The 22,381-nt window shown below is 46.9% G+C and overlaps 10 protein-coding genes across 10 annotated transcripts; 9 read left to right on the forward strand and 1 right to left on the reverse strand.

The window, feature by feature from the left end:
- The first annotated feature begins 3,804 nt into the window (after positions 1 to 3,804).
- VE01_05009 (uncharacterized protein) lies at positions 3,805 to 4,935 on the forward strand. Its single transcript, XM_059463663.1, has 2 exons — positions 3,805 to 3,861; positions 3,921 to 4,935. The coding sequence occupies exon 2, from the start codon at positions 3,954 to 3,956 to the stop codon at positions 4,293 to 4,295; it is 342 nt and encodes a 113-aa protein (XP_059319784.1). The 5' UTR covers positions 3,805 to 3,861; positions 3,921 to 3,953; the 3' UTR covers positions 4,296 to 4,935.
- A 1,576-nt stretch (positions 4,936 to 6,511) lies between these two features.
- On the forward strand, positions 6,512 to 7,125 carry VE01_05010 (uncharacterized protein; the record flags this gene model as incomplete). Its single annotated transcript, XM_018274476.2, has 2 exons — positions 6,512 to 6,856; positions 6,929 to 7,125. One exon carries the CDS (start codon positions 6,512 to 6,514, stop codon positions 6,854 to 6,856), a length of 345 nt encoding a protein of 114 aa, XP_018131519.1. The 3' UTR covers positions 6,929 to 7,125.
- A 457-nt stretch (positions 7,126 to 7,582) lies between these two features.
- Positions 7,583 to 8,470, forward strand: VE01_05011 (uncharacterized protein; the record flags this gene model as incomplete). The annotated part of the gene is made up of 2 exons (XM_018274477.1): positions 7,583 to 7,920; positions 8,119 to 8,470. 2 exons carry the CDS (start codon positions 7,583 to 7,585, stop codon positions 8,468 to 8,470), a joined length of 690 nt encoding a protein of 229 aa, XP_018131518.1.
- A 192-nt stretch (positions 8,471 to 8,662) lies between these two features.
- Positions 8,663 to 9,001, forward strand: VE01_05012 (uncharacterized protein; the record flags this gene model as incomplete). The annotated part of the gene is made up of 1 exon (XM_018274478.1): positions 8,663 to 9,001. The coding sequence occupies one exon, from the start codon at positions 8,663 to 8,665 to the stop codon at positions 8,999 to 9,001; it is 339 nt and encodes a 112-aa protein (XP_018131521.1).
- Positions 9,002 to 11,010: 2,009 nt separating this feature from the next.
- VE01_05013 (uncharacterized protein) lies at positions 11,011 to 11,364 on the forward strand (the record flags this gene model as incomplete). Its single annotated transcript, XM_018274479.1, has 1 exon — positions 11,011 to 11,364. One exon carries the CDS (start codon positions 11,011 to 11,013, stop codon positions 11,362 to 11,364), a length of 354 nt encoding a protein of 117 aa, XP_018131520.1.
- Positions 11,365 to 13,456: 2,092 nt separating this feature from the next.
- VE01_05014 (uncharacterized protein) lies at positions 13,457 to 16,593 on the forward strand. Its single transcript, XM_018274480.2, has 2 exons — positions 13,457 to 13,852; positions 13,912 to 16,593. The coding sequence occupies exons 1-2, from the start codon at positions 13,629 to 13,631 to the stop codon at positions 16,373 to 16,375; spliced, it is 2,688 nt and encodes an 895-aa protein (XP_018131523.2). The 5' UTR covers positions 13,457 to 13,628; the 3' UTR covers positions 16,376 to 16,593.
- On the reverse strand, positions 16,428 to 17,930 carry GLO1 (Lactoylglutathione lyase). The gene is made up of 4 exons (XM_018274481.2): positions 17,782 to 17,930; positions 17,653 to 17,713; positions 17,577 to 17,605; positions 16,428 to 17,521 (listed from the first exon to the last, which is right to left on the reverse strand). Exons 1-4 carry the CDS (start codon positions 17,849 to 17,851, stop codon positions 16,653 to 16,655), a joined length of 1,029 nt encoding a protein of 342 aa, XP_018131522.2. The 5' UTR covers positions 17,852 to 17,930; the 3' UTR covers positions 16,428 to 16,652.
- A 595-nt stretch (positions 17,931 to 18,525) lies between these two features.
- On the forward strand, positions 18,526 to 19,149 carry VE01_05016 (uncharacterized protein; the record flags this gene model as incomplete). The annotated part of the gene is made up of 1 exon (XM_018274482.1): positions 18,526 to 19,149. The coding sequence occupies one exon, from the start codon at positions 18,526 to 18,528 to the stop codon at positions 19,147 to 19,149; it is 624 nt and encodes a 207-aa protein (XP_018131525.1).
- Positions 19,150 to 20,149: 1,000 nt separating this feature from the next.
- VE01_05017 (uncharacterized protein) lies at positions 20,150 to 21,109 on the forward strand (the record flags this gene model as incomplete). Its single annotated transcript, XM_018274483.1, has 1 exon — positions 20,150 to 21,109. One exon carries the CDS (start codon positions 20,150 to 20,152, stop codon positions 21,107 to 21,109), a length of 960 nt encoding a protein of 319 aa, XP_018131524.1.
- A 216-nt stretch (positions 21,110 to 21,325) lies between these two features.
- Positions 21,326 to 22,366, forward strand: VE01_05018 (uncharacterized protein; the record flags this gene model as incomplete). The annotated part of the gene is made up of 2 exons (XM_018274484.2): positions 21,326 to 22,167; positions 22,218 to 22,366. One exon carries the CDS (start codon positions 21,326 to 21,328, stop codon positions 22,013 to 22,015), a length of 690 nt encoding a protein of 229 aa, XP_018131527.1. The 3' UTR covers positions 22,016 to 22,167; positions 22,218 to 22,366.
- Between the last annotated feature and the right edge of the window lie 15 nt (positions 22,367 to 22,381).

Consider the following 22,381-nt stretch of genomic DNA (forward strand, 5'->3'; position numbering starts at 1 on the left):
CGGAGGTTTGCTCAAGGTGTTGGAAGCTTTGGAACAAGAGTTGTGGGTAACATCAGGCGACATTTTTTTGTCTGCGAATCGGCATATTCTTACTTCTTCCCATTTCGCTGCGCAAGTGGATTCGGGGTTGATAATCTTTGATTTCCATGGAAGAGCGGTTGCCATGATTCATGGCAGGTGTGCGAAATAAAGCAGCATGGAGTTGGATGCAGCATAGCATGTGTAATTGGTCTGGCCTTGGGTATCTGCCCAAGCTGTTACTGGCAAAACTCTACCACGACTACCACTCGCATTTGTTGCTGAGATAGTAACCATCATGAGAACCTTGCCATCGTTTCGTATGGTCGAGGAGTTGAAAACATGGGCGAGGGTACAGGCTAGATTCGATGAGCTGTTTCTAGCTCTGTTCTGTTGCCACTCTATTCCTGTCGTGGCCCACGACTCTCTCACCGTCACAACTCTCTTGTAATCACAACTCTCTTGTAATCACAACTCTCTTGTAATCACAACTCTCTTGTAATCACAACTCGCCTCCTGTCACGCGCAGCATAATGCAAGCACGTCTATTTCCTGTACCTCCACGATGAAGTGGTAGACGCCAGCGTTGTCGATGAATGTTCGTATATCATATATGTGAATTATTTGCTGTACTAACATACCGCGCCAGGAGCAGGACCGCAACAAGGCCGATCTAGACCTGAAGTAGTTGACAAACTTTACTACATTCTGTGAGTTTTGTCTCATTTGTGTTGCTACGCCCATCATGTCAGCCTGTTATATGTTAACCTCTCTTCATAGATGCATGAACATAACATAGACTTACATATCTCCTTGGATTGTTCTGTTGTATATACGCCATGACTTGCCTCGAAATTCCCACTGATGCATATCCGACATATTTTTTAGTTACCTCAGCTGCCCGTGGGCTCTCTAGGTGGCATACGACTGCTATTAATGCCTAGGTTGGTAGACCAACAGGAGGTTCGGGCAGACGTGCAATATCGCCGACAGCGTCATGTCGGAGATGATGAGTCCGAATAGGCGCAAGCAGCCCAGGTCCGAGTCCGTCCCTAAGGCCCCTTAAACAATAGTGATCTTGAATAATTCATCGTGTGGAGAGGTTGTTATTACAGCTTCTCGGCAGGGATTGCATTATCCATGGTTTATCAGCACTACTCTAGTCATAACTAAGTTCAGTCTAAAAAAGCATTATTTAAATAGATGGACAGGATGCCACAGTGCCAGTAGAGATATACAACCTAGAAAAACGAGTGAGACATGCCAATGCATTGAGTGCGTGCCACGTCTAGATGTATAAAAGCTGCCTGCCCTCCTACTAATCGTAGATTCCTACGAGTCGGATGGGAAAAGACTATGGCAGCAAGAGAGCCGCGACAGCGAGAGAACTGTATGGCAGCAAAATAACCGCGCGACAGCAAAAGAGCCGTACGACAGCAAGAGAGCCTTACGACGGCAAGAAAACCTCAGCGAATGTGGGAACGATACCACGAACGAAGTTTCATAGCTGCTCTCCATTGAGCCGCCTGTTCATCTTTCGACTTTTTGGCTTCCTACCCGCACATCTGGTCATTCGAACACAGGTCCTCGTAGGTTTATTAGCTTTCTCCAGATATAATATCATTCCAGTACCCGGTCAGTGCGGACGCCCACTACTTGCACAATCACTGTTATCGTAACAATGAGCTCCATTGTCTATTCTCAGGCTCTAACTTGACGGTGTCTATGGTTCTTCTTCGAAGGGTTGGCTCCATGAATACCTCTACATTTGAAGGGTTCTCATCACAAGCTCATTGCGGGTGAGTACACGCTTGCCAGCCATCTCAGAAAATGTAATCTTCTTTGGAGTATGTCTTCTACCTCTTCGAGCATATTACTTCTCCTTGCTCGTCAAAAACAACAGAATTTCTCAACTAACAGGCAATCGTACTGTGTTGTCGTACAGGGGCCAGCTTCCTCCCCAGCAACGAAAGCGGCACTTGTGAATCCATCTCATATCTTTGTTACTACCACGGGCCGAATCGACAAGCGCCCAAAACCCACAACCTCTGGAGCGTCGCATTCAGCCCATCGGCCCTTCTTTTCGCAACTCACGCCACAACACATGTCTTGGGGGACCAACCGAGGTCTCATCTGTTGGATCTTGAGATGCACACTGCAGTGCAACATCAAAGAGCTGTCAACCTCGATGGTAACACAGGGTGGTTGCGTTTGCGTCTGTCTGTACTACCTTAGGCGTGCGACTCGGGCTGGATGTAAAGTTCATTCAGGTTCTATAAGCGACTGGGATGTACGAGCTGGTCCGAGCAGCTACATCAGATGACACATTGCAACCCCATGAGAAAACAATTTGGACAGACCCGGCGGTATGGTTCTGAAGGATGAGGTCAACAGCCATTGGTGTGTTATCTCCCATATTCTCGGATTAGAGATATGATAGTTGGCGCTGTACATTTCTCGTTCGTGCTTGGTTATTCATGCAAGGGCACTGTGTCAGCATTTCAGACAACATCTCTCGGGATTATCCATGTCAGATTTGATACCAAGGCGGCTCTTCTGGACTACCATGCCACTACATTGTCTCAAGCCGAGATAGCCGCTACCGTAGTGGATTTGATATATCGCGCGGGCATCTGGGAAAGATCGGAGCTAGGAAGCGCTATCGCCTATTTGTCTCATCTTGATAGCGGCAAACTATTTCTCTCTTTGAGAAATTTTCTGAGATGCGCCCTTACATTCGATGGCAGGGATACAGCTACCTTCACTCCCATCTCCGGACGAAATACTGGGACGGAATGAAAACTGTCCATTTGATGGCCGGGGATAATACTTTTAGGGCGGCCTTGCATTCTCCCATCCCTTGCTTTAATGTCATTCCTTTCACAAGAATTGCAACCATCGTGTCAGTGCATCATGGTGCGACGCGTCGGACTTGAGTCTGGAATGGGGAATCCGATATGCCCCTCCATTTACTCCTTTGTTCCCCGCAATCTGATGGACGGCTCTTGAACCTCTATTTCATCTCCCCCTTGCTTAACTTTCTTCCACAGTACTACGTCGCTTACAAGCTTTCCAGCTTTCACGCTTGTATTTAAGCGCCCTTGCCTTGCTTCCTGCACTCCAGCTCAGACCCCACGCTGGCAATCCAGGGTTCACAGTCGAACGCATCCCGTGCTTGATAACCCTGGGAACCAAACCGTCTATCTAGCTTGACTGACTGCCGGCACTGTTATGGGCACCGAGGGCTCAATGCTCTGAAACCAGAATCTATCATGCTCCGGCGGTTAAACTTGGAGTACAATTGGCATGGACAGGGGTGGGGCATGAGAATGTCAATTTTACATTTGCCTGTCGACGAGCTTCATTTCCGATGGCCCTATGACCGATACCAGCTTTGGGCAATTGGTATTAGGACCTATGGGCTAGCTATGGGTACGGCCTGGTAATTACTAGCTATGGGTACGGCCTGGTAATTAGACAAGGAAACGGCTACCATGACTCCCTTGGAAATAAACCGGCTTGCAAGGCACGTGGAGTCTAGAGCCCGGCTTTTAAAACTGTATGGTTGGGAATGTGAGGCAAGGACCACCGCACTACATTCATTTACCAGATGTCTCGGGTTTATAATCTAAACTTTCAAGTCAAGAGCTTCAGCAAGGAGCTTGGAGGCCAAAATCCATGCCTCAAATGTCACGAAAACAAAAATTCCTTGCGTTCTGGAAAAGGCCTCCGTGTCACCTTTAATATTATATAAATAGTCAAGAATGGGACTGTTTTCTATCTCGTCAAACTCATTCCTGCTCCAATTCTCACAACTGGTATGCAATTTCACTGAAATATCTTGTAAGTTGTAGTACACATTCAAAGATTGATTCAAGTTCCGTGTACTGAACCTACCACAGCCAATAAAATTCAACTCGGCCCACAAACCCACCATGAAGTTCCAACTCTCCACCCTTGCCATGCTCGGCTCCTTTGTGGCGTTCACCCATGGGGTATGTCTCAAGGTCAGCGGCAACGCTCATATTATCCCCGAAACCGGAGATATGCAAATATTTGCCGTTCTCTTCAACGATGGCGAGCTTGTTTGCAGTATCAATCGTGCCACCTACGATGAGCAAATGTGGTTGGACTGCCACGATGGGCACTATTCGGCGATCCCCGATGACCTTAGCGTTGTCCTGTATGCACACAACAAGGTGGATTACAAAATTCCACTCAAACCGGAGAGTGCTGGAGCAGATGCCTGGGCCTGGAACGCCCAATTAGGTTGTTAATTATAGCGCATCCTACTGTGATGACAGCGCAAGCCAAGATTCAGCGCACACCTATACTCTTCTCAGATATCCAGTGGACAGTGCTTGGAGACATGGGGGGTTGAGGTTCCTGATGCTCTTCGGCTCCGGTCAGATAATCATTCTTTTCAAATTGGGTATGAATAAACGATTGGAAACGTATCTTTTGAGTGCTGGGAACACACCGCCTCATTCCTCAATTTAGTCGATCATTTCTGGGGAATTTAAATTATGCAGCTTCCACATAATATTTGCTTGTGGCGCCCATGTGACACTCTATCATTCATTCTTATCTGCGAGTCCCTACTATGTCCCAAGAGGCATGCAAGGGCCGTTCTGATATCATCGGATATTCGTGCAATCCAAGAGTCTGGAAGAGGTTCCATGTGACCTGAGGATTCATATTAGCAATTTTAGCTAACAGGGTTTATCTTGGTGGTCTCATTTTTGAGTAACTGGCTTTTCGATTGCAGTCCTGGGTGACTGAAATATTTTACTTGGACTACAGTTACTATGAACGCTGTTGTTCTGCATGGTACCTCTTTAGGCTTTTCGGCGCCTAAGAGTCTGAAGGAGGCTGCCTTTGACTCGAGGATCTGTACCAGCCATTGCATCAGACAGGGTTTATCTCGTTAGGCTCATTTTTGAGTAATTGACATATTGGTTGCAACTCTAAGTTATTGAAACCTCATACTTGAACTACAGTTACTGAAGACACTATTGTTATGTGTAGCTTCTCTTGAGACTTTTGGTCAGCACGAATATCAGCCTTTTTCTCCCTTAACAAAGTATCATATTTAGAAACTCGTAAACAAAAATATGTGGTATGAAATCTAATTCATCTCAATTATAGAGTGAGACAATTGTTTTAGTTCTGTATTCTTATTATTGGCAACTGCACAATGCTCATTGGCGTAATTTTCGGACCCCATCTTCACTCCCTTAGAATGGCTCTTTGCCCCGCCCCTAGAATGCACCACAATGAAAGCCACTCTTTTCCTCCTTGCATGACTGCTCCACTCGTAAACCTAGACCTAGAATTATGTGTCAAGAAAGCAGCTGAAGTGGCTTGAATCCCATGCTGTTCGTGTGATATGGTTTTGCGTGCACATGTCTCATTGATATTACCCCGTCCTCATTTTGATCGACTTAGTTTGAGAGATCTCAAAGCTATATATATGACCTGTACCCTCCCTTGAAAGTTGATTTTAGTATCTTATATCATAGAATCAAGAAAAGCATCATACCGCTACATGTATTATCGCAACCAGACCAAAACAATCCCAGACCACTTCAGTCACCATGCAGTTCTTCCATCAACTTTTGGCGTTTATCTCGCTCCTCGCCGTTTCTAATGCTTGCCTTATACTCGACGGATTTATGACATATGACAAGAAAGGCTTTACGGGAACTCTGAACGACAATGGCACAGAAGTTTGCAAGTGGAGTGTTAATCTTAACAGTGCTTCCAACTTTGCCAACTGCCTTCCAGGATTTGCGGCATATATTACACACGATGCAACAATCGTTGGATACAGTAACCATGGGAAAGAGTTCGCATTTACAACCAGGATCAGTACTATTCCAGCATATCCAGGACTTCCTATTAATTTCAGCGTAACAGCTAAAAATTATGGTTGCTAGGTATGGAATTTCAAGAACTCGCCCCCTTAAAATGATATCAAATAATAATAAATTACAGATTAGCTGCATCATACCGCGAATTTGTTTTCTTACATTCTATTTTCACTTCTTCCTTTTCTCTGGACGTTCCACGATCACTCGTTGGGCTTCCATCAAGTTTCTTAACTACAAGTTCGCCGCACACACACTTCACACTCAACTCTTTTCATATTCATCAAACACCACTACATTCAGCACTCCTTGCGCCTTCTTACTCCTAACGCCTTCTACTTGTTACAATTCATCACTCCTTACGCCAGCTACTTCTTGACTTCGTTACCCCTTACGCCTTCTACCCCTTGCTCCCGACCCCTTATTACTCCGCACCTGTCACCGATCACACCTTCTACTCCTCACCGCTTACCCCATCTACCATTTACTCCTTCTACCCCTCGCTTCTAGATCGATAATACTCCTACATTTGTCAACATTCAAACCTCCTTCCGTGCGCATACTGCACGTTTCCACATTCTTCAAACACGTCAGTCATCACACACCACCATTTCAGAGCTACAATGAACTTCCTTCAGCCAATCTTCGCTCTTCTTTTCAGCATTACCTTTTCTCACGCATGCCTGACCCTTGACGGCGTGTATACTGTTTCTGGTGCTCATTCTAATACAATCTCTGCAACCCTCAACGATAACGGGAAAGTTACCTGCAAATTCAGTGGCACCATTGACCAAGACCATTACTTCGCGAACTGCATTCCAACATTTGCATCATACATCCACAGAGATTTGACCAAGCTTGCTTACAGCAATGACGGTCGGGAATATGTGATCGACGTTAAAGCGACGAGAGACTTCAACAACTTTGAGATCTACGATAGGCTCTCTGCTCGAGCGTTCTGTGAATAGGTATAAATACGTCCACAGTTTTACGACTTATTTGTGGCAACTAATATTGACAGTTTCGCGCTCTCCGCCTAGTTTTTCTCAAATCTATCATCTTGATTGCTGCACAGCAACGTTGATCTTCCCCACCTTTTCATTGCCTTGCTTAGTTTCAGACACAAAACAAAAAAACACATTTCGATATCACAATGAAGTTCGCTTTGTTGCTTTTGGTTCTCCTCGCATCCTTGGCCAATGCCTGCCTCGTCTTTCACGCAATCTACGATCGGGACAATCATATGATCAAAGGAACTATTGTTGATAACGGCAAACAGACCTGCACTTTTAGTGGAAGGGTTGACGAAGAACATCACTTTGCGAACTGCATCCCAACTTTTGCGTCATATATTCAAAAGGATTTAAATATCGTTGCATATAGCAACGGCGGCCACGAATATACCTTTCGGGTCGATAGAGAGATTTATAATCCACGTCCTACGTATTATCACTACGTTCTTTCAGCACGGGTTTTCGGGTGTTAGCAGCAATAATATACCAACTAGTTTCTCAAACTAATCCCGCATACTTTCACCTCAGAGGCAACTCGATCTCGTTTGGAACCTTGACACCTTTGTTCCCAGTTTTTTGACAGCCGCCAACAATCTTCTAGCGATATCAGATCCTTTCACAAATTCGGCTCTTTCATCATTCGACCCTTTTCAACTTTTTACTGTTCCTGCGACTTCCACAATGCAGTTCCTCCAAGCAATTCTCGCTTTCGTCGTTGTCTTCAGTGTCACCTTTTCAAGTGGTTGCCTCGTCTTCGATGCCACATGCAACATCGGCACTTCAAAAATCGTCGGAACTATGACAGACAATGGCCAAAAAACTTGCACGTTTAGCGGCATAGTTGCCAAAGACAAGAAATCTCTGTTTGCATCTTGCATCGAAGGCTTTGCATCCTACAGTCGCTCCGATCTAGAAATCGCCGCTTACAGCAATCGCGGAAACGAGCACTTATTCCCTGTCGCAAAGGAGGTCCACTCGACAAATCCCAGGAATCAATACTATACTCTCTCGGCCCGAATGTATTGTTAGGTAAGACCTTTAAAATTCACTCCCCCTAGATTTGTGTTGCGTTTGGGTGTTTCTCTCGTTTTGCATACTTCGTCATATATGTTTTCATGTTTGTAATCTCACGGATTTACTATATAACCACATATGCACTCAACATCTCTTTGCCCTCATCCCTTTTATTTAAATCTGCTAATTAAATTGAAATTCAGGATGAAGCTTTTCCAAACACTTGCAGTTATCTCCCTCTTCACCGTCGGCTACGCATGCGTCAAGCTGGATGGCAAATACAACTGGGGTACTCACGACATTAGCGCAACAATTACAGACAACGGCAAAAATACTTGCACTTACAGTGGCAAACTTCGCGACGCACATCAATTTCTCTCTTGTATCCCTAGATTTTCTGCCTTCATTGATGGATCCTTAACCTGGGCTTCTTATAGCAACAATGGCAACAAGGGGACCATTCGAATCATAAAAGAGACAACTGGGAAAGGGGCAGATGGGAATGGACTGGGCAAAGATGAATTTTTTCTTGCCGGACAAGCGTTTGGGTGTTAGGTGCGACTTTTTTACTTGTCCCCCCTATTGGCAATTGCGGCTAATTTTGCGTCACGTCAGCTTCTCCTACTTTGTCAAACGCGAACGCAGTTACCTCGCTGACCTCTTACTTCCTTCATTTGTTTTCTCTCCTTTATTGCAATCAAAAACGTCAAAACTCCTCGCCAAGATCTCCCCAAATATCAAATCACAATGAAGGTCATTCAGTCGCTTTCCGTTATCATATCCGTCGTCGTCGCCTGCACCAATGCTTGCATTGTTCTGGACGGAATTTACTCATCTGATACTGGGGCAGTCAAAGGAACTCTTGTTGAGAATGACGTACAGACCTGCACTTTGGCCGGAACCCTGGATAGAGACGCTTACCTCTTCACCTGCATCAATGGCTACTCTGCATCTTTTATTCGGAAGGACTTGACTGCCGTCACCTACAGAGACAACAATGGACGCACATACCAATTCCAAGTTCAAAAGTACCAGCCCGACAAATCTGACCCTCAATATCGACTTTCTGCCAGAATGTTTTGCTAAGTGAGCCATTCATCAGCTAATTTCTAACACCAGTGACTGATCCTCAATATAGTTTCAAGCCACCTTGGCCCCTACCATCTGGCAACTTCAAAATGGTCGAATTGGTCTTGCGTTGGACTTTCTGCTTCTCTGTAATGGCATAGCGATATGGGTCAAATGGATTTCACAATGGGGCGAGAGTTTTCACTTCTGCCGAGAGGGTTTTGCTGGTGCCATGAGGGCTTCCGAGATTTTCCATTTCCTTTTCCTTTTCCTTTTATTTCTGATTTGAGATTCTTCACAGCCACTACCAGATGATTTTATTCTATTAATACCCTTAGTTTAGTGGGCAAATGTGATTGATTTATCACAATATCTTCGGTCTTCTCTTCTATTCTGACACCATACTTCATGTGAAAATCATTTTCCGGCAGCGCACCACAATGCAATCCCCGGCCCCTATAAAATGAAGTAGACTTCTCACTCGCGCCAACTATCAGACTAATGTGTGCTGTAGTCCTCATGGAATCGTCACTCAGAAGCAAGTGCGCAAAGGATCTTCATAGCTTATGCGTTTCAAAACTCGAATAAGTTGAACGACCCAAAAGCCACAGGATTCTGGCGCGTGCGGCGGCATATCAGGCACCACTAAATATTATTTATTACGGTTAGCTCCCTGTCTTTTTGTTTAGCTATCTATGTCGTTGGTTGGTTTTGATAAAGGCTCATAACCTGATAATAGCAGTTTACAGCGATTATGAGGTCTCGCCCAAGGCCACAGTTGCTATGGACAGCAGCAGCCCTGCACAGATACTGTGCTCGCAGCGTAGGGCGTCATGGTTTGTTGCACGACTCAAACGGGACAGGCCTTTTTAAACTCTCGGGCCGCACGAGTACCACTACTCGCATATTTGCGGGTCAGATCTCCAAATCGATAGAGTGAGGTTTAATTAAAGTGACACTATGGTACTCGTACAGTTTCCTCCTTTTTCTACAACTAGAAGGCACTTAATATTCCTCCAATATCATACTGTGTATAAAATTCGAATTTCGGTTTTCAGCAAGTCTGCACTACATTTTTTAAGATGAGATGGAAATTATAATTTTACTTGCATTTCTCAACAGCATTGCGGGTTAGCAAAAAATGGGCGCAATTTGGACGGTGATTGAAAAGTACATATTGCTACGGATGCACCTATTCTCACTTCCGAGACAGGATGACCAAAGATGGGAAGATGTTGATGCACGTAGCCGAAATTAGGTAGGGCTCCGTTCAATATTACCCCAATCCAAAGGACTCATGGAGGTTATAGGCAAGTGAATGTACAGTTGGGCACTGAAAGCTGCCCTGGATTACAACAGGATGTCATACAACAGACAACGGCGCTATCCGGCCTTGTTATTCGTCTCGGTACACTCATTAGATGAGGAAACGAACACTTTTCAAATGGGAGAGGACAACCCCCTTACTTCAAGCACCCACCTTACATTCAAACCCAGGTTTTTTTCAGAAGGAGTAACTGGTAAATTTATTTTGCATATCAAGAAGGCTGTTTTATTGAATTTTGTACACTGGTAAAAACCAACAGTACCATGGTTACATCTGTCTTCTTGCATGTATATAGAGCTGCTTACGAGAAAAAAACTGCATGATTGCCGCGGTTGTTTCTTCGAGCAGCAGATAGACAGTCCCTTACTGCATACTTCTGGGCGCATTCTACAGAACAGAAGCCATATGAACACATTAGTCTTATCTATGACTTCTATGACAAATTTATGTGCAGTTGGCTCTCGTTAATTAGGGGTGTTCTGAAGGATGTTTATCCATTTTCCTTCTTATAAATACCCATCCGAAAGCAGAGAATGTCTTACTTTGCCATATTACTCAATTCATCTCGAGGGGTTACTTCCAGTTGTCTAGCACATCTGCGACACATTTTGTAAGTCCTCGGACAATTTTTCGTGAACTAAACAAACTGCCATTACTAAAACTTTCTTTAGCCATTTCACTTGATCGTTATTAGATAAAAATGAATTTCCGACTTATTGCTCTCGTTGTTTTAGGATTGTTCCTGAATAGCTCCATTGGATGCCTTGTATTTCTAGGCGATCTCAGTCCCAATACAGGTATCATCCACCTAGTAGGGGAGGTTCTTGAAAACCGCGTGCGAGTCTGCGCGATCAATAGCGAACTCAAAACCAGCCCGATTTGGCTCCAGTGCATAACCAACCAATACTCGGCTGCTGTCTCGAACGACTTTACGAGATTTGCGTATTCGCACGGCTCTGCTGAATACAGGCTCGACGTCACCAAGACGGCCAGAGAAAGGCTTTTGGGCGATGCGATTCGATGGACTCTCAAGGGGCAGGGTTATGGGTGTTAAGTGAGAATATTTATGTGCTATCCAGTTAGACCTGAGTACGAAAAGGGCGCTGGATATACGAGAAACAACACTAATACATCATAGGAGAAAATTGGGGTGGATGGATGGAAATGTTTGGATGAAATATCATTATATGAAAGTAACGTGGATGCTGTTATTCTTTTAGTTTTGAATACGGCGCTCCTTGAATGGCGTTTTCCATCTTATAGCTTTCCGTCTGCATCAGTAGTGAAGTCACTCATTTGTTCAGATAGCGAAACAAACATATACTCATATCTAAGCTTCATAGCATCGCTTCCCACTTTTCTCCTATCTTTACAGCACTATCAACCAAATTACCAAGCATGTTTGGTGGGAGTCATGTCTTCCCGTGAAATCGCTTTTAGAAATGAAGTGAAATATTAGAAGCTTTGTCATAATTTCGTTGATTTGTAAAGGATTTTATAGCCAGCATTACTATAATCCAAGACCTCCTAGAGGTTATACCCTTGTAGGTTGGTTGTCTCGGTCTCGGAGGATATTCAACATTCCTGATCAAGAATTTGCTTACTATAGCCAGAGATCTGCAAAAAAGGAACCACAGCTTCCATGTGACTTGGAAAACTACGATTCCTCTAGTATAGCCATTTGAGAAAGTTTTAATTGCCGCGAGGCATTAGAATGGCTATATAAGTCGCAGATTTCCGTGAGAATTAATGCAAAATAAAATTATCTGGACTTGAACTCCTAACTGCGCCATCTCCCATAAATTTATTTCATAGCACCGCACACGCTCACTCAACATCGCTGCCAATATGAAGTTGTAAGGCGGTCCTCACGTGATGGCACGTGAGGTGCCACGCCGAAGGCAGCCCTACGGTGGAGCTGTCATTCGGGTATAGCCCGGTTATTAGGGTTCACAGGATAGGAAGATATATTAGGGGCTGGAGCCTCAGTGGAGGACTCCAGTCAATAGTCGCTGTATCTACGTAGACCTATTGTGCTTACTGAATACGATACCCTTCCTGCCTCCTGACCTGGTTCCCTGGACTCCCGTGAGACCCTAGGCTTACGCTTTACAGAAGTCCATAGCTGCTACGTTATTCCTCCTTGCATTTTATATTCGCCTCTCCGGTGCTTGCATCTACTTCTACTCCAATGTAAGCAACGCAAGAGACTTTACAGGATCCGGATCCCTCATGGATGATGGAGTTCGGGTTTGCACTTGGACCGGCAAGCTTGGTAAAACGGAGCAATACTGGCTTGATTCCACTGAAGGACACGCCGCCTTTGTTACCAAAGAATTCCATACCCTAGCATATTCTAAAGGTGGTCAAAATTTCCGCATTCCATTGACATTTGAGCGTGTCAATGTAGAAGTGGAGCTTATCTACGGCAATGGGGAATCTTGTCAATGCGATGCCAAACATTACTGCAAGTGATAAATTCGCCTGAAATCTATTTTGAGTCGGAACTTACGACTGCAAGTAAGCCCTTCCAATATCCATATGTCCTGAAGGCGCCCCATTAATTAATTAATTTTTAGCTATCTATACCTTCAACACCTTTTTCACTTCGAACTTTTGACACCTGTCTAGAAGTAACGCTTGGAAATTTATTATGCACTCCAGGGCGTCAGAATATCTTGTGACCTGATGGTCATTTTCGACTTAGTTGTGGCATTAAATACGAATCAAATGCTAAATTTTGCTTCTTTATGATTTAGTAGGATAATTATACAATATTCCCATGCGAATCAAACCAAACCTTTATAAAACATCCGAGAGTCCACCTATTTGTTACATCCAGAGACCCAATTATCCGCAGCAATTGTGTTGAACATTGAACCAAATCCCTACGATTTTCTATATTGCCATATATTTGATAACATCACATTCTTTGCCACTTTTAGGTCACATGAGGCTAAATTCGCGTTGATCGTATGCGTGTGGATATCATAGCCCTCCTGTACACCTCCCTCGACGTTGGAATAAGATGCGCCAAATCACATGATGCGAACTAGGGCGGGATCAATAATTTTCCATGATAACCAATCGGACACCAACGAACCTCGCTCGACGAGGCGTTGATATTTTGAAATTCTACATTTATTCCACATTTTACGCTGCACTATCGCATACGGTTCTTGCGCTCCATTGCTTATATACGAACCTAAACGGCCAGCGCATTATTTGCGTCCCACAATAGAAACCTCCGGCCGACTGGCCCGGACGAGGAAGAGCCTTTCAGCCTCGTCACCCCGCCTCATACATACACAGCAGTTCATGGGAAACGAATACCAAATGGCGTCCTTCAATATGGTCACCCGGATCGACGGGACCGAGGGCTTTAACTCGCAGTCTATTGAAGAACGGAATTTCCAAGCTGCACTGATCATGACAGAGTGCCATTTTACGAGGAAACCACCAATTGGGCGAAAGACGGTGAATATGACACTGGCAACAATAAAGAGGACTATGGAGAAGACTCTTAATGTTTCTGAGATTAGGTATGATTCTACATCGTGTTATGTTTGGGTTAGAGCTATCACTAATGCGTGGACTTCAGAGAAGTGCTTGCAAAAAACGTGGATATCTGGATGAGGTTGCAACTTGTGTTTTACGCAGCGATACCAAGGCTTGGGGCGAGATCATTACAAGAAACATATTCAGAGACGGCACCACGGAATGTCGATATACCCGAAAGTAGCACACTCATTGCGGAGAATCATGCGACGTTACTGGAGGACCTGACCTTACTCAACAACCTTCTTGTCATCGCCAGAAACATGCTGGCCATTAAAGAGGTGGCCCAGGATATATGTTCGACTGTGCAGCTGGACAAGCAAATCACAAAGCTCATCGTACTTGGCGTCAATGTTACGAGCAAGGGCTATGATGGGGAGAATGTAGACAACCATACGCGTGGCAAACTAAACGAAATAACGGAACTTTACAAGAAGCTCCTCGTGACCTGCTTACAGTTCCTCCATAATATGACGATGGGCAATGATCGACTGAAGATGGTGTTTTGGTTCGATATGCTGTTTGATAACGACCTTCACAATGATGCCATACATGGATTGCCCAACGACGGCCTCCGCGTCGATGTTGTGTATGAAGAGGTTAAGAACTGGCTTAAGAGGAATTCGCAGAAGTCGCCTGCAGCACAAGTTCTTCTTGCCAAATATACAGAGGACGTGCCTTTAGGACATAACGGCGGACCACTCCCTCCTGATTTCTGGGGAGACGATTCAAAGGCAGAAATAGCCTCCGTCAACAGTGAGTTGTCGCAACAGCCTACAACAGTGCCAGTTTGGTCGGAGCAGGCACCGACAAAGGCCGAGCAAGACCGTATGTATGGAAGAGTCTCCCATGAGATCGATGTTTGGTGGAAGCGCGTTCGAGATGCAAATTACGACAACTGGGTTGTACCAATGGAGACAGTCGAGGGTGCTATATCTCGTGCACAGTCATGCAAAGACAATGCGATGACTCGCTATATCCCGAGGGTCGAGCAAGATGAAGATTTGGAATTCGACCATAGGGAGGTATACGAAGAAGAGGCGGAAGATGAAGTCCACCACGAAGAAGGCGATGGATACTCTACACACGCCGATGATGGACATGTGGAAGGAGAAGAAGAGGAGGAGGAAGACGATGATGACTCCTACGTTGAGGGATCGTTGCGCGGTTTGCTGACTGAAATACCAAACATTCTTGACACGAAACAGATCGAGGCCCTGCACATGACTGTCAAAGCATGCATCGTCGATGCTATGGGTTCCGGTCTAACAAAATCAGGAGAGAACCTGCAAAAGACTAGGTGTAAGATGTTCTTGGCTCTGGACTGTGGCAAGAACCTTCTCCGAGAGATGCTTGTTCTTATCGCAGTGTGGGAGCAGGCCGAATCGCAGTTTATTTTTCAAATCACAGCTCAGATCATTGAGTCCTTTCACCACAACGCTCTACTGCCTTACGCCTGGAACTCCTTGCGGATACTGAAAGATATCGTATCTCCAGCACAGACGATCCTTCTTCGCCTGATCAACTACATGTTCCGCGCTCGCAAAAATACCACCATCTACTCTGATGTCAAGGATTTCAACCGTGACGCCAAACTCATACACTTCCTCTACAACTACTTCCGCTGCCGTGTCGTCCCGGACTGCATCGCTCTCATCTACGCCCAGGCACAAATTCGCGGAAACCGCTCACATCCACAAGACTTCCCAGTAGATCTCTGGGATATGGAGCGCTCCAAGGATGGCCTGGCACAGTACCTGGACTTCATCTATGTCATCGCTGACATCCCTGAGATGCGACCCCTGCTCATCGAGTGGGAAACGACATATGAACTCATTGCTCTTCTCAACGCACTCGAAGCTGGCGTAGCTCGTAAACCGCTCGCCGAGCCGAGACGCACTACCCCGCCTGCAGCGCGTGCCAACAATGGAGACGCAAGCAACGCCGAGGGCGACAAGAACTACGATCCCTCTCAGCCGCAGGCTCCACCTGACTCGCAGAATGTGCAGCCTGGTCCACCGCCTCTTCACGACACCCCCCACAAGTTCCCGTGGCGCGGAATCAAAGTGCAAATCCTCATAATCCTCACCTCTCTCGTGGCGCCCTCCAATGGACGGTCCGGGCCTGGAAATCCTGTCGTGCAGAAGCAGATTCTCAAGTACGGCGGTATCATGGCGCTATTGAACTGCTGTGTGTACGATGGACACAACGAGTACTTGAAGGAGCGGGCGACGCTATGTATTAAGTGGGTTATGGAGGGGTGCATGGAGGCGCAGGACTTTGTGCGCGAGCTGAGTCCGCTGAAGAATCAGAAGCAGGATGTGGAGATGGTGAGGTCGAAGGGGGTGGATCAGGTTGGTCCGGTTGGCGGCGAGGATGTCGTGGCCCAGTCGGCACCGCAGCTGTCGAAGGATAACGAGAAGTACGAGATGGAGAGGTTGTCGAGGATGGCGGATGCGGTGGAGAAGATGAGGATTGCAAATGTTGCCGCGGCGAAGAAAGGATAGAAATTGCAGTTTCATGTCAGGATCTGGGGGAGGGGGGAATGTTGGAAATGATGTTCTATTTTAGCATAGCGAGGCGTTTTATGAGGGGTGGTAGGCTATGAAATGTGGGAAGTTTTACGGGGTAAGAGTTTGGTAAACTCATGGATGGCGTTGCAAAAGAACGGCACGGTCATATAATAGGCCTCTAGACTATTGTAAATATCATCACAGTACTCGCATGCCATCGTTATGTCCGCCTCCGATCTCGCCCACGCACCTTCAACCCCGGCGTATATGCTTACCACTTCGCCCGCTCCTTCAGCTTCTCATTCTGGATAACCTCCACCCAGTATCCGTCTGGGTCTAACAGGAAGGCCACATTCTTCATCTTGCCCTCTGTGAGCCTCTTCTTCCACGTTGCGCCCACCTCGTCAAATCGCGCACACGCTGCATCGAGATCATCAACAGAGACGCAGATGTGCCCGAAGCCCTGCGGCTCCGCATTCCCATTGTGGTAGCTGAAGGACTCATCGGCCTCGGTGCCGTAATTCCAAGTCAACTCAAGCAGGCCCTCACGATGCGCCCCTGTGGCACTGCTGGGGTAGCCGAGGAAATATACGTTGAACTTGGCCTCGGGCATCTCGGCGGTGCGCAGCAAGGTCATTCCGAGGATCTCCTGGTAGAAAAGCAGCGAGCTCGAAGATGACTTCACGCGGATCATGCTGTGGTTCATAACGTACGTCTCGACGTCCGTGGTGGTGATATCTGCCGTCTCCTCGAGGGGTTTCTGGCCAATAATCTCAATCCAGTATCCGTCTGGGTCGAGCACGAAGGCAATGTACTTCATGCGACCCTCAGACAGCTTCTTCTGGAACTTGTATCCACCGTCTTCGAGGCGTTGGCATGCTGCCTGGAGGTTGTCGACGCTGATACAGAGGTGACCAAAGCCTCGGTTCGGCTCCTCATTGCCATTATTGACCTTATAGTTGGGATCATTCTCGGTGCCGTAGTTGTGCGTTAGTTCCACAAGGCCCTCGCGGTCAGACCACGATTTTCCGTGACTCTGGGCCTTGGGGCTGTCGTAGCCGAAGAAGTAGAGGTCGAACTTGGATTGAGGCTGCTCGATCTTCTGGATCAATTTCATACCGAGGAACTCGTAGAATTTGGCTATGCGATGGTCAGTGAGGGGTAATGTGAGAACAATGGGAGGAGAGTCCCTTACCGGACGCTTTGGGGTCCTTCACCCGAATCCTGGAGATTGTTAGTGCAGCGAGACGCAAGGGGCCGAGAGGGCGTACATCGTGTGATTGAACTTGTACGACTCCGTTTTGGACGCCATAGTTGCGAGTGACCTGCTATCTTGCGAAGCTTTTAGCATTTTGAATACATTCTTTCGCGCCCAAGGTGGGGGGTAACATGCTACATACCTGAGCTAACTACGCCGAATCTTGTGATTGGAAACCTGAAAGTCCTTTGCAGGGTCCGCAAAACGAGCATACGTGTAGAATGGGCAAAGAGAGGACAGCAAATAGATAATTCAAAAACGAGGAAGTTTTGAAAGAGAAGGGGCAAGTAGTGCTCGAGCTTACAGATCTGCCCTCCAAATGACGTTCGACCCACAACCCCGCGGCGGCGCGAGTTGCTGTTGTGGGGCACGCAACAGTGCGTGCTTGGATTACAGTACAACCACCAATTGCAGGCGCATATCCATATGCCAGCTCAGCCATTCGTGGAGGAGGTATCTTGCGTATAGAAACATATAAAGAGGTCAAATATCATCAGATTCAATTTTATACAACCCCAAATATACATAATAATGTCTAAATTGGGCTTTCTTAGGTCACAGTCCATGTAATAGCCAAGATATTCCCAATCGCTTATCGGAAGGCCGCTCGGTCGCAACTCCGTTATCGTGAGCCTCGACCAAATCTGCCTTGGGAGCATCGATTGCTCATTGCTCAACAGCGTGAGACATCAATCAACCACAACCAATCCGCCCTATGACTTCCACATGCCGAGTCACCACCATCGCGATACCCTGACATATCTCTCAGTGCCATAGTACGTAGCACCATCACCTCATGCAGCGCTGCTTCAACTAACCGGAGATCTGTGTCCAGATCCAAAACACCTCGGCGCTACATACCACCACCACGACCACCACTCACACGATGCTCCTCACCAAGCCGCTCACGACACTCCTATCCTCCTCCCTCTCCCCCCCGGTCTCAACCCTCCTCCTCCTCACGCCCACAGGCCACATTCTCTCCGCCGCTTCCGCGCTCCCCTCCTCCATCCTTCGTGCGCGCGCAACCCTCGCCCTCCAAATCTGGGCGCTCTACGCATCCAACCCCTCCGCTCTTACCGACGCACTCCCCAGCGCACCAGCAAACCCCGAAACCCCAGACGAAGACGAGACAAGCGAGAAAGCGCCTCCGGTCTCGAGCGTAGCCGTTCATCTCTCAGCAGGAACAATCGTCATACGTCTCCTCAGCTGCGGCCTCTTGGTATGCGGTCTTAGCTCTCCGCCTGCTGAGGGTGAGATACCGGCGCATGCGGGTACGCCGACTGGGTCGCAGCGTGGGGCGCGGCCGAACTACCAGGCGCAGCATTTTCTGGCGCCGGGATCGCCGCTGGAGGGCGTGGCGAGTAGTGCTGTGAGTGACGCGGGGAGCGTGGGGACGGTGGGTAGGAGGGGGAACAGGGAGTTGGCTGTGTTGAGGAAGCGGGTGGAGGAAGTGGGGAAGTGGTTGGATGAGGAGTTGGGAGGGTTTGCAATGAGCGAGGGCATTTGAGGGCGTTGGGTGATACGTTATTTCTGTGTTGATACAAGAGTGGACATCTTGGGAGAGCGGATTGAAAGGTCTTATTTGAGGGGCATTTGGAGATGCTGCTGTAAGACTAAGGGCGATGTGAATTGGGGGCGGCTACATTTTGGCCTGTAAGGAAAGAAGGCAGCTTTTAAGCTGCTGCAATGCTTGTCCACCATACGCCAACTGAGGTGTGTATGATAATCCCGCCGCAAATATAGCAGCACCTATGTGCGGTATGCTTCCCACTGGTGGCGGAGAAAGCTGCTTTGCAGTGTACCTACAAACCCCCAAAGAAAATCACTTTATGACTCTTGCCTTCATGGAGATATATACACATATTACTACAATAATACACCTGAATACATTGAATCGGTAACACTGTAGACCGATGAGTGGCATATTAAGCCCAATTATTTTCTTCGTTCTTCCCTCCAAATCGAGAAAGATTCGTAGCAATGAACAGCTGACGTCTGGCCACCTCCTCGTCATTTGCTTGCGTCAGAAAAAAACGTGCCACAGCGGGAATTCATTGGCGTCCGCACGGGATCCATATCAGGATCGCGATCCTGGTATGAATCCTGTGCGAAGCTTTTTAAGTCCGACTTTAAAAGTTGCCGAATAGGACTAGATTAGCGCTTCCACAGTAGCGCATCCTAGCTGAGATAGAGGAGTTAGAGTATTCGTTTTGGGACGGAGCGACCGGAGCGATTTCCTACTCCGTGGGACTCCTCGCTGTCTGAAATATGTTGGTGGTTCCGCAACTCTGTGCCTTGCATGATGATGCGCGTACTACGCGGCTTTTACGGCCTTAGGAGATAACTGAATGGCTATGAAAAGACAAGACGCGTACCCCATGACTACTATTTACTCTCTATCAACGGCTGTGGATTTGATTAAAGCTCCTTCGCGCCCTGAAAACAACCCCCTAAAAACAATTTAAGTAGTCTAAAGCCTTGCTATTATTGCAACCTCCATTGCAATTATGTTCCCCTTTATCACTCTCGAGGAACACTACGTCTCAGTAAAAGCACGGGAAACCGATACTGTCGATGACTACGCCAGCTTCCCTCAGCATATAGTTACCAAGTTAAAATCACTCGGCGATGAGAGAATACAAGATCTAAACAAGGGAAACGTATCCCTCCAAGTTATTTCGCATAGTCCTGGTACTAGGTCTCCAACCGTCTGTTCGGCAGCCAACGATGAACTTGCCGCTGCCATTTCCAAGAATCCAACTCGCATGGCCGGCTTTGCAACGCTCCCAATGAAAGAGCCAGAAGAAGCAGCGAAGGAGCTCGAGCGTTGTGTCCGGGACCTGGCCTTTGTTGGTGCATTGGTGGATAACCATGCGGATGGGCAGTTCTACGACGACGAACGTTTCTGGACGGTTTTTGAGAAGGCGAACAAGTTAGATGCTCCGATTTCTATCCACCCAACATACGCGGCTGACAGTATGATGGAACATTATAAGGGTAATTACGACGACGCTATAGCTGTTGCTCTGAGCGCGTATGGTTGGGGATGGCATGCAGACACTGGTCTGCACATCTTGAAGCTATTTGCCAGTGGGCTCTTCGATCACTTTCCGCAATTGAAGATCGTAATTGGACACATGGGAGAGTTGCTTCCGTTTCAGCTCGAGAGGGTTATTGCGATTGCAGACAGGTTTGGTAAGAAGAGAGGGTTCAGAGAAGTATGGAATAAAAACATATGGATCACGACGAGTGGCATGTTCGCTCTAGCACCTCTGGCGTGCTTGTTGCAGACCACGTCGATTGATCGTGTATTGTATAGCGTCGACTATCCTTTCTCATCTAATGAGAAAGGGCTCGACTTCTTCAAAGAGATTGAGAAAAGCGGATTGATTGCAGGGGAGGACTTGGAGAAATTTGCGTTTCGTAATGCGCAAGACTTGCTTCGCGTGAAGGCTCAAGCCCTGTAAATGCCTTGGTTCGGGGATTTACTTTATCGTGTATATCTTAAATTCAAGCAAGCAGGAATATAAGCATTATAAACTGCCATTTTTAGCCTTTGATACAAATTTAGAACTGCGGCTAACATTATAAGCTTTCCGGGTAGGTTGTTATAAATCAGATCTACTTACAGGCTTGTTCCTTAGCCCGCCCCGACCCTGTCCCACATAGAACTGTCACCAGCCATGGTTGAAACTAAGATTATGGCTGACCAGACCTGGGATGTTCATACAGCTAGTGAGGACATGCTCACCGAGCTATGCCACCAAACTGAGAAGTTGAATGGCAAAATTGGCGGGTACAAAGAAGCAATTCGAGTAGTCAAACTTTCAAACGACATAGCAGTCAAGGTTGGGCGTGGCGTGACGGCCACTAAGGCTAGAACGCAGGAATTTGCACATCAAAATGTAGATCCGAGTATCGTTCACGTTCCTGAAGTCTATCGCTTCTTCGAACGGGACTATGATCCCTGCTGGAGCAGCTCAGTGGGCTACCTATTCATGGAGTATGTGCCAGGCCGGACGCTTGCTGAGATTGACCTTGATGTGAGAGACGACATCGTTCCCCGTATCTCTCAGATCATTGTGCATCTTGGCCAAATCGAGGTGCGCAATGACCTGAAAGACGCAGTCCCCGGGCCCATAGGTGGTGGAAGTCCTCGAGGCTCTCTTTGGGGTGAAGATGGCGCAGGAGAAACACTCACGTGTGTGTCAGACTTGAACGCTTGGCTCAACAAACGTCTCTCATTGCAGAATGACTCTCCACTTGTTTTATGCCATCTTGATCTAGCCCGGCGGAACATGATTCTAAGAGACGACAACACAATTTCTCTTGCTGACTGGGGTTGTGCGGGACTTTATCCAAGGTTTTACTAAACTATAACGATTCCTTACCTCATTCCTTGGGATGCACTATACCAGAAACCTCTAATCGAAGCTACAAACACTCTACTAAGTTTGACTGACGAGGAAAAGCTCTTGGCGCGACTGGTCCAGATTGCCCGCTCTGTCAGTCTGCGATATTCCTTGTAAGCATGTCTATTTTAAAGGAAATCTCGAAAACTAATTGTTGGAATAGCGACATCGACAAAAGGTCATTTTGTCTACCAGAGGGATTTTCTTCATTGCCCCCTCTACCACCACTAGGTCAATAAAATGGCCCATTTAGGAGTTACTAGGGTAGTTGGGGTTGGATCGATCATTTGGAAGGGGTGGGAAACAAGCTTGCAAGAGAGGTTTACA

The sequence above is a fragment of the Pseudogymnoascus verrucosus genome, assembly GCF_001662655.1.
Source record: "Pseudogymnoascus verrucosus strain UAMH 10579 unplaced genomic scaffold scaffold_15, whole genome shotgun sequence".
Lineage (NCBI taxonomy): Eukaryota > Fungi > Ascomycota > Leotiomycetes > Thelebolales > Thelebolaceae > Pseudogymnoascus > Pseudogymnoascus verrucosus.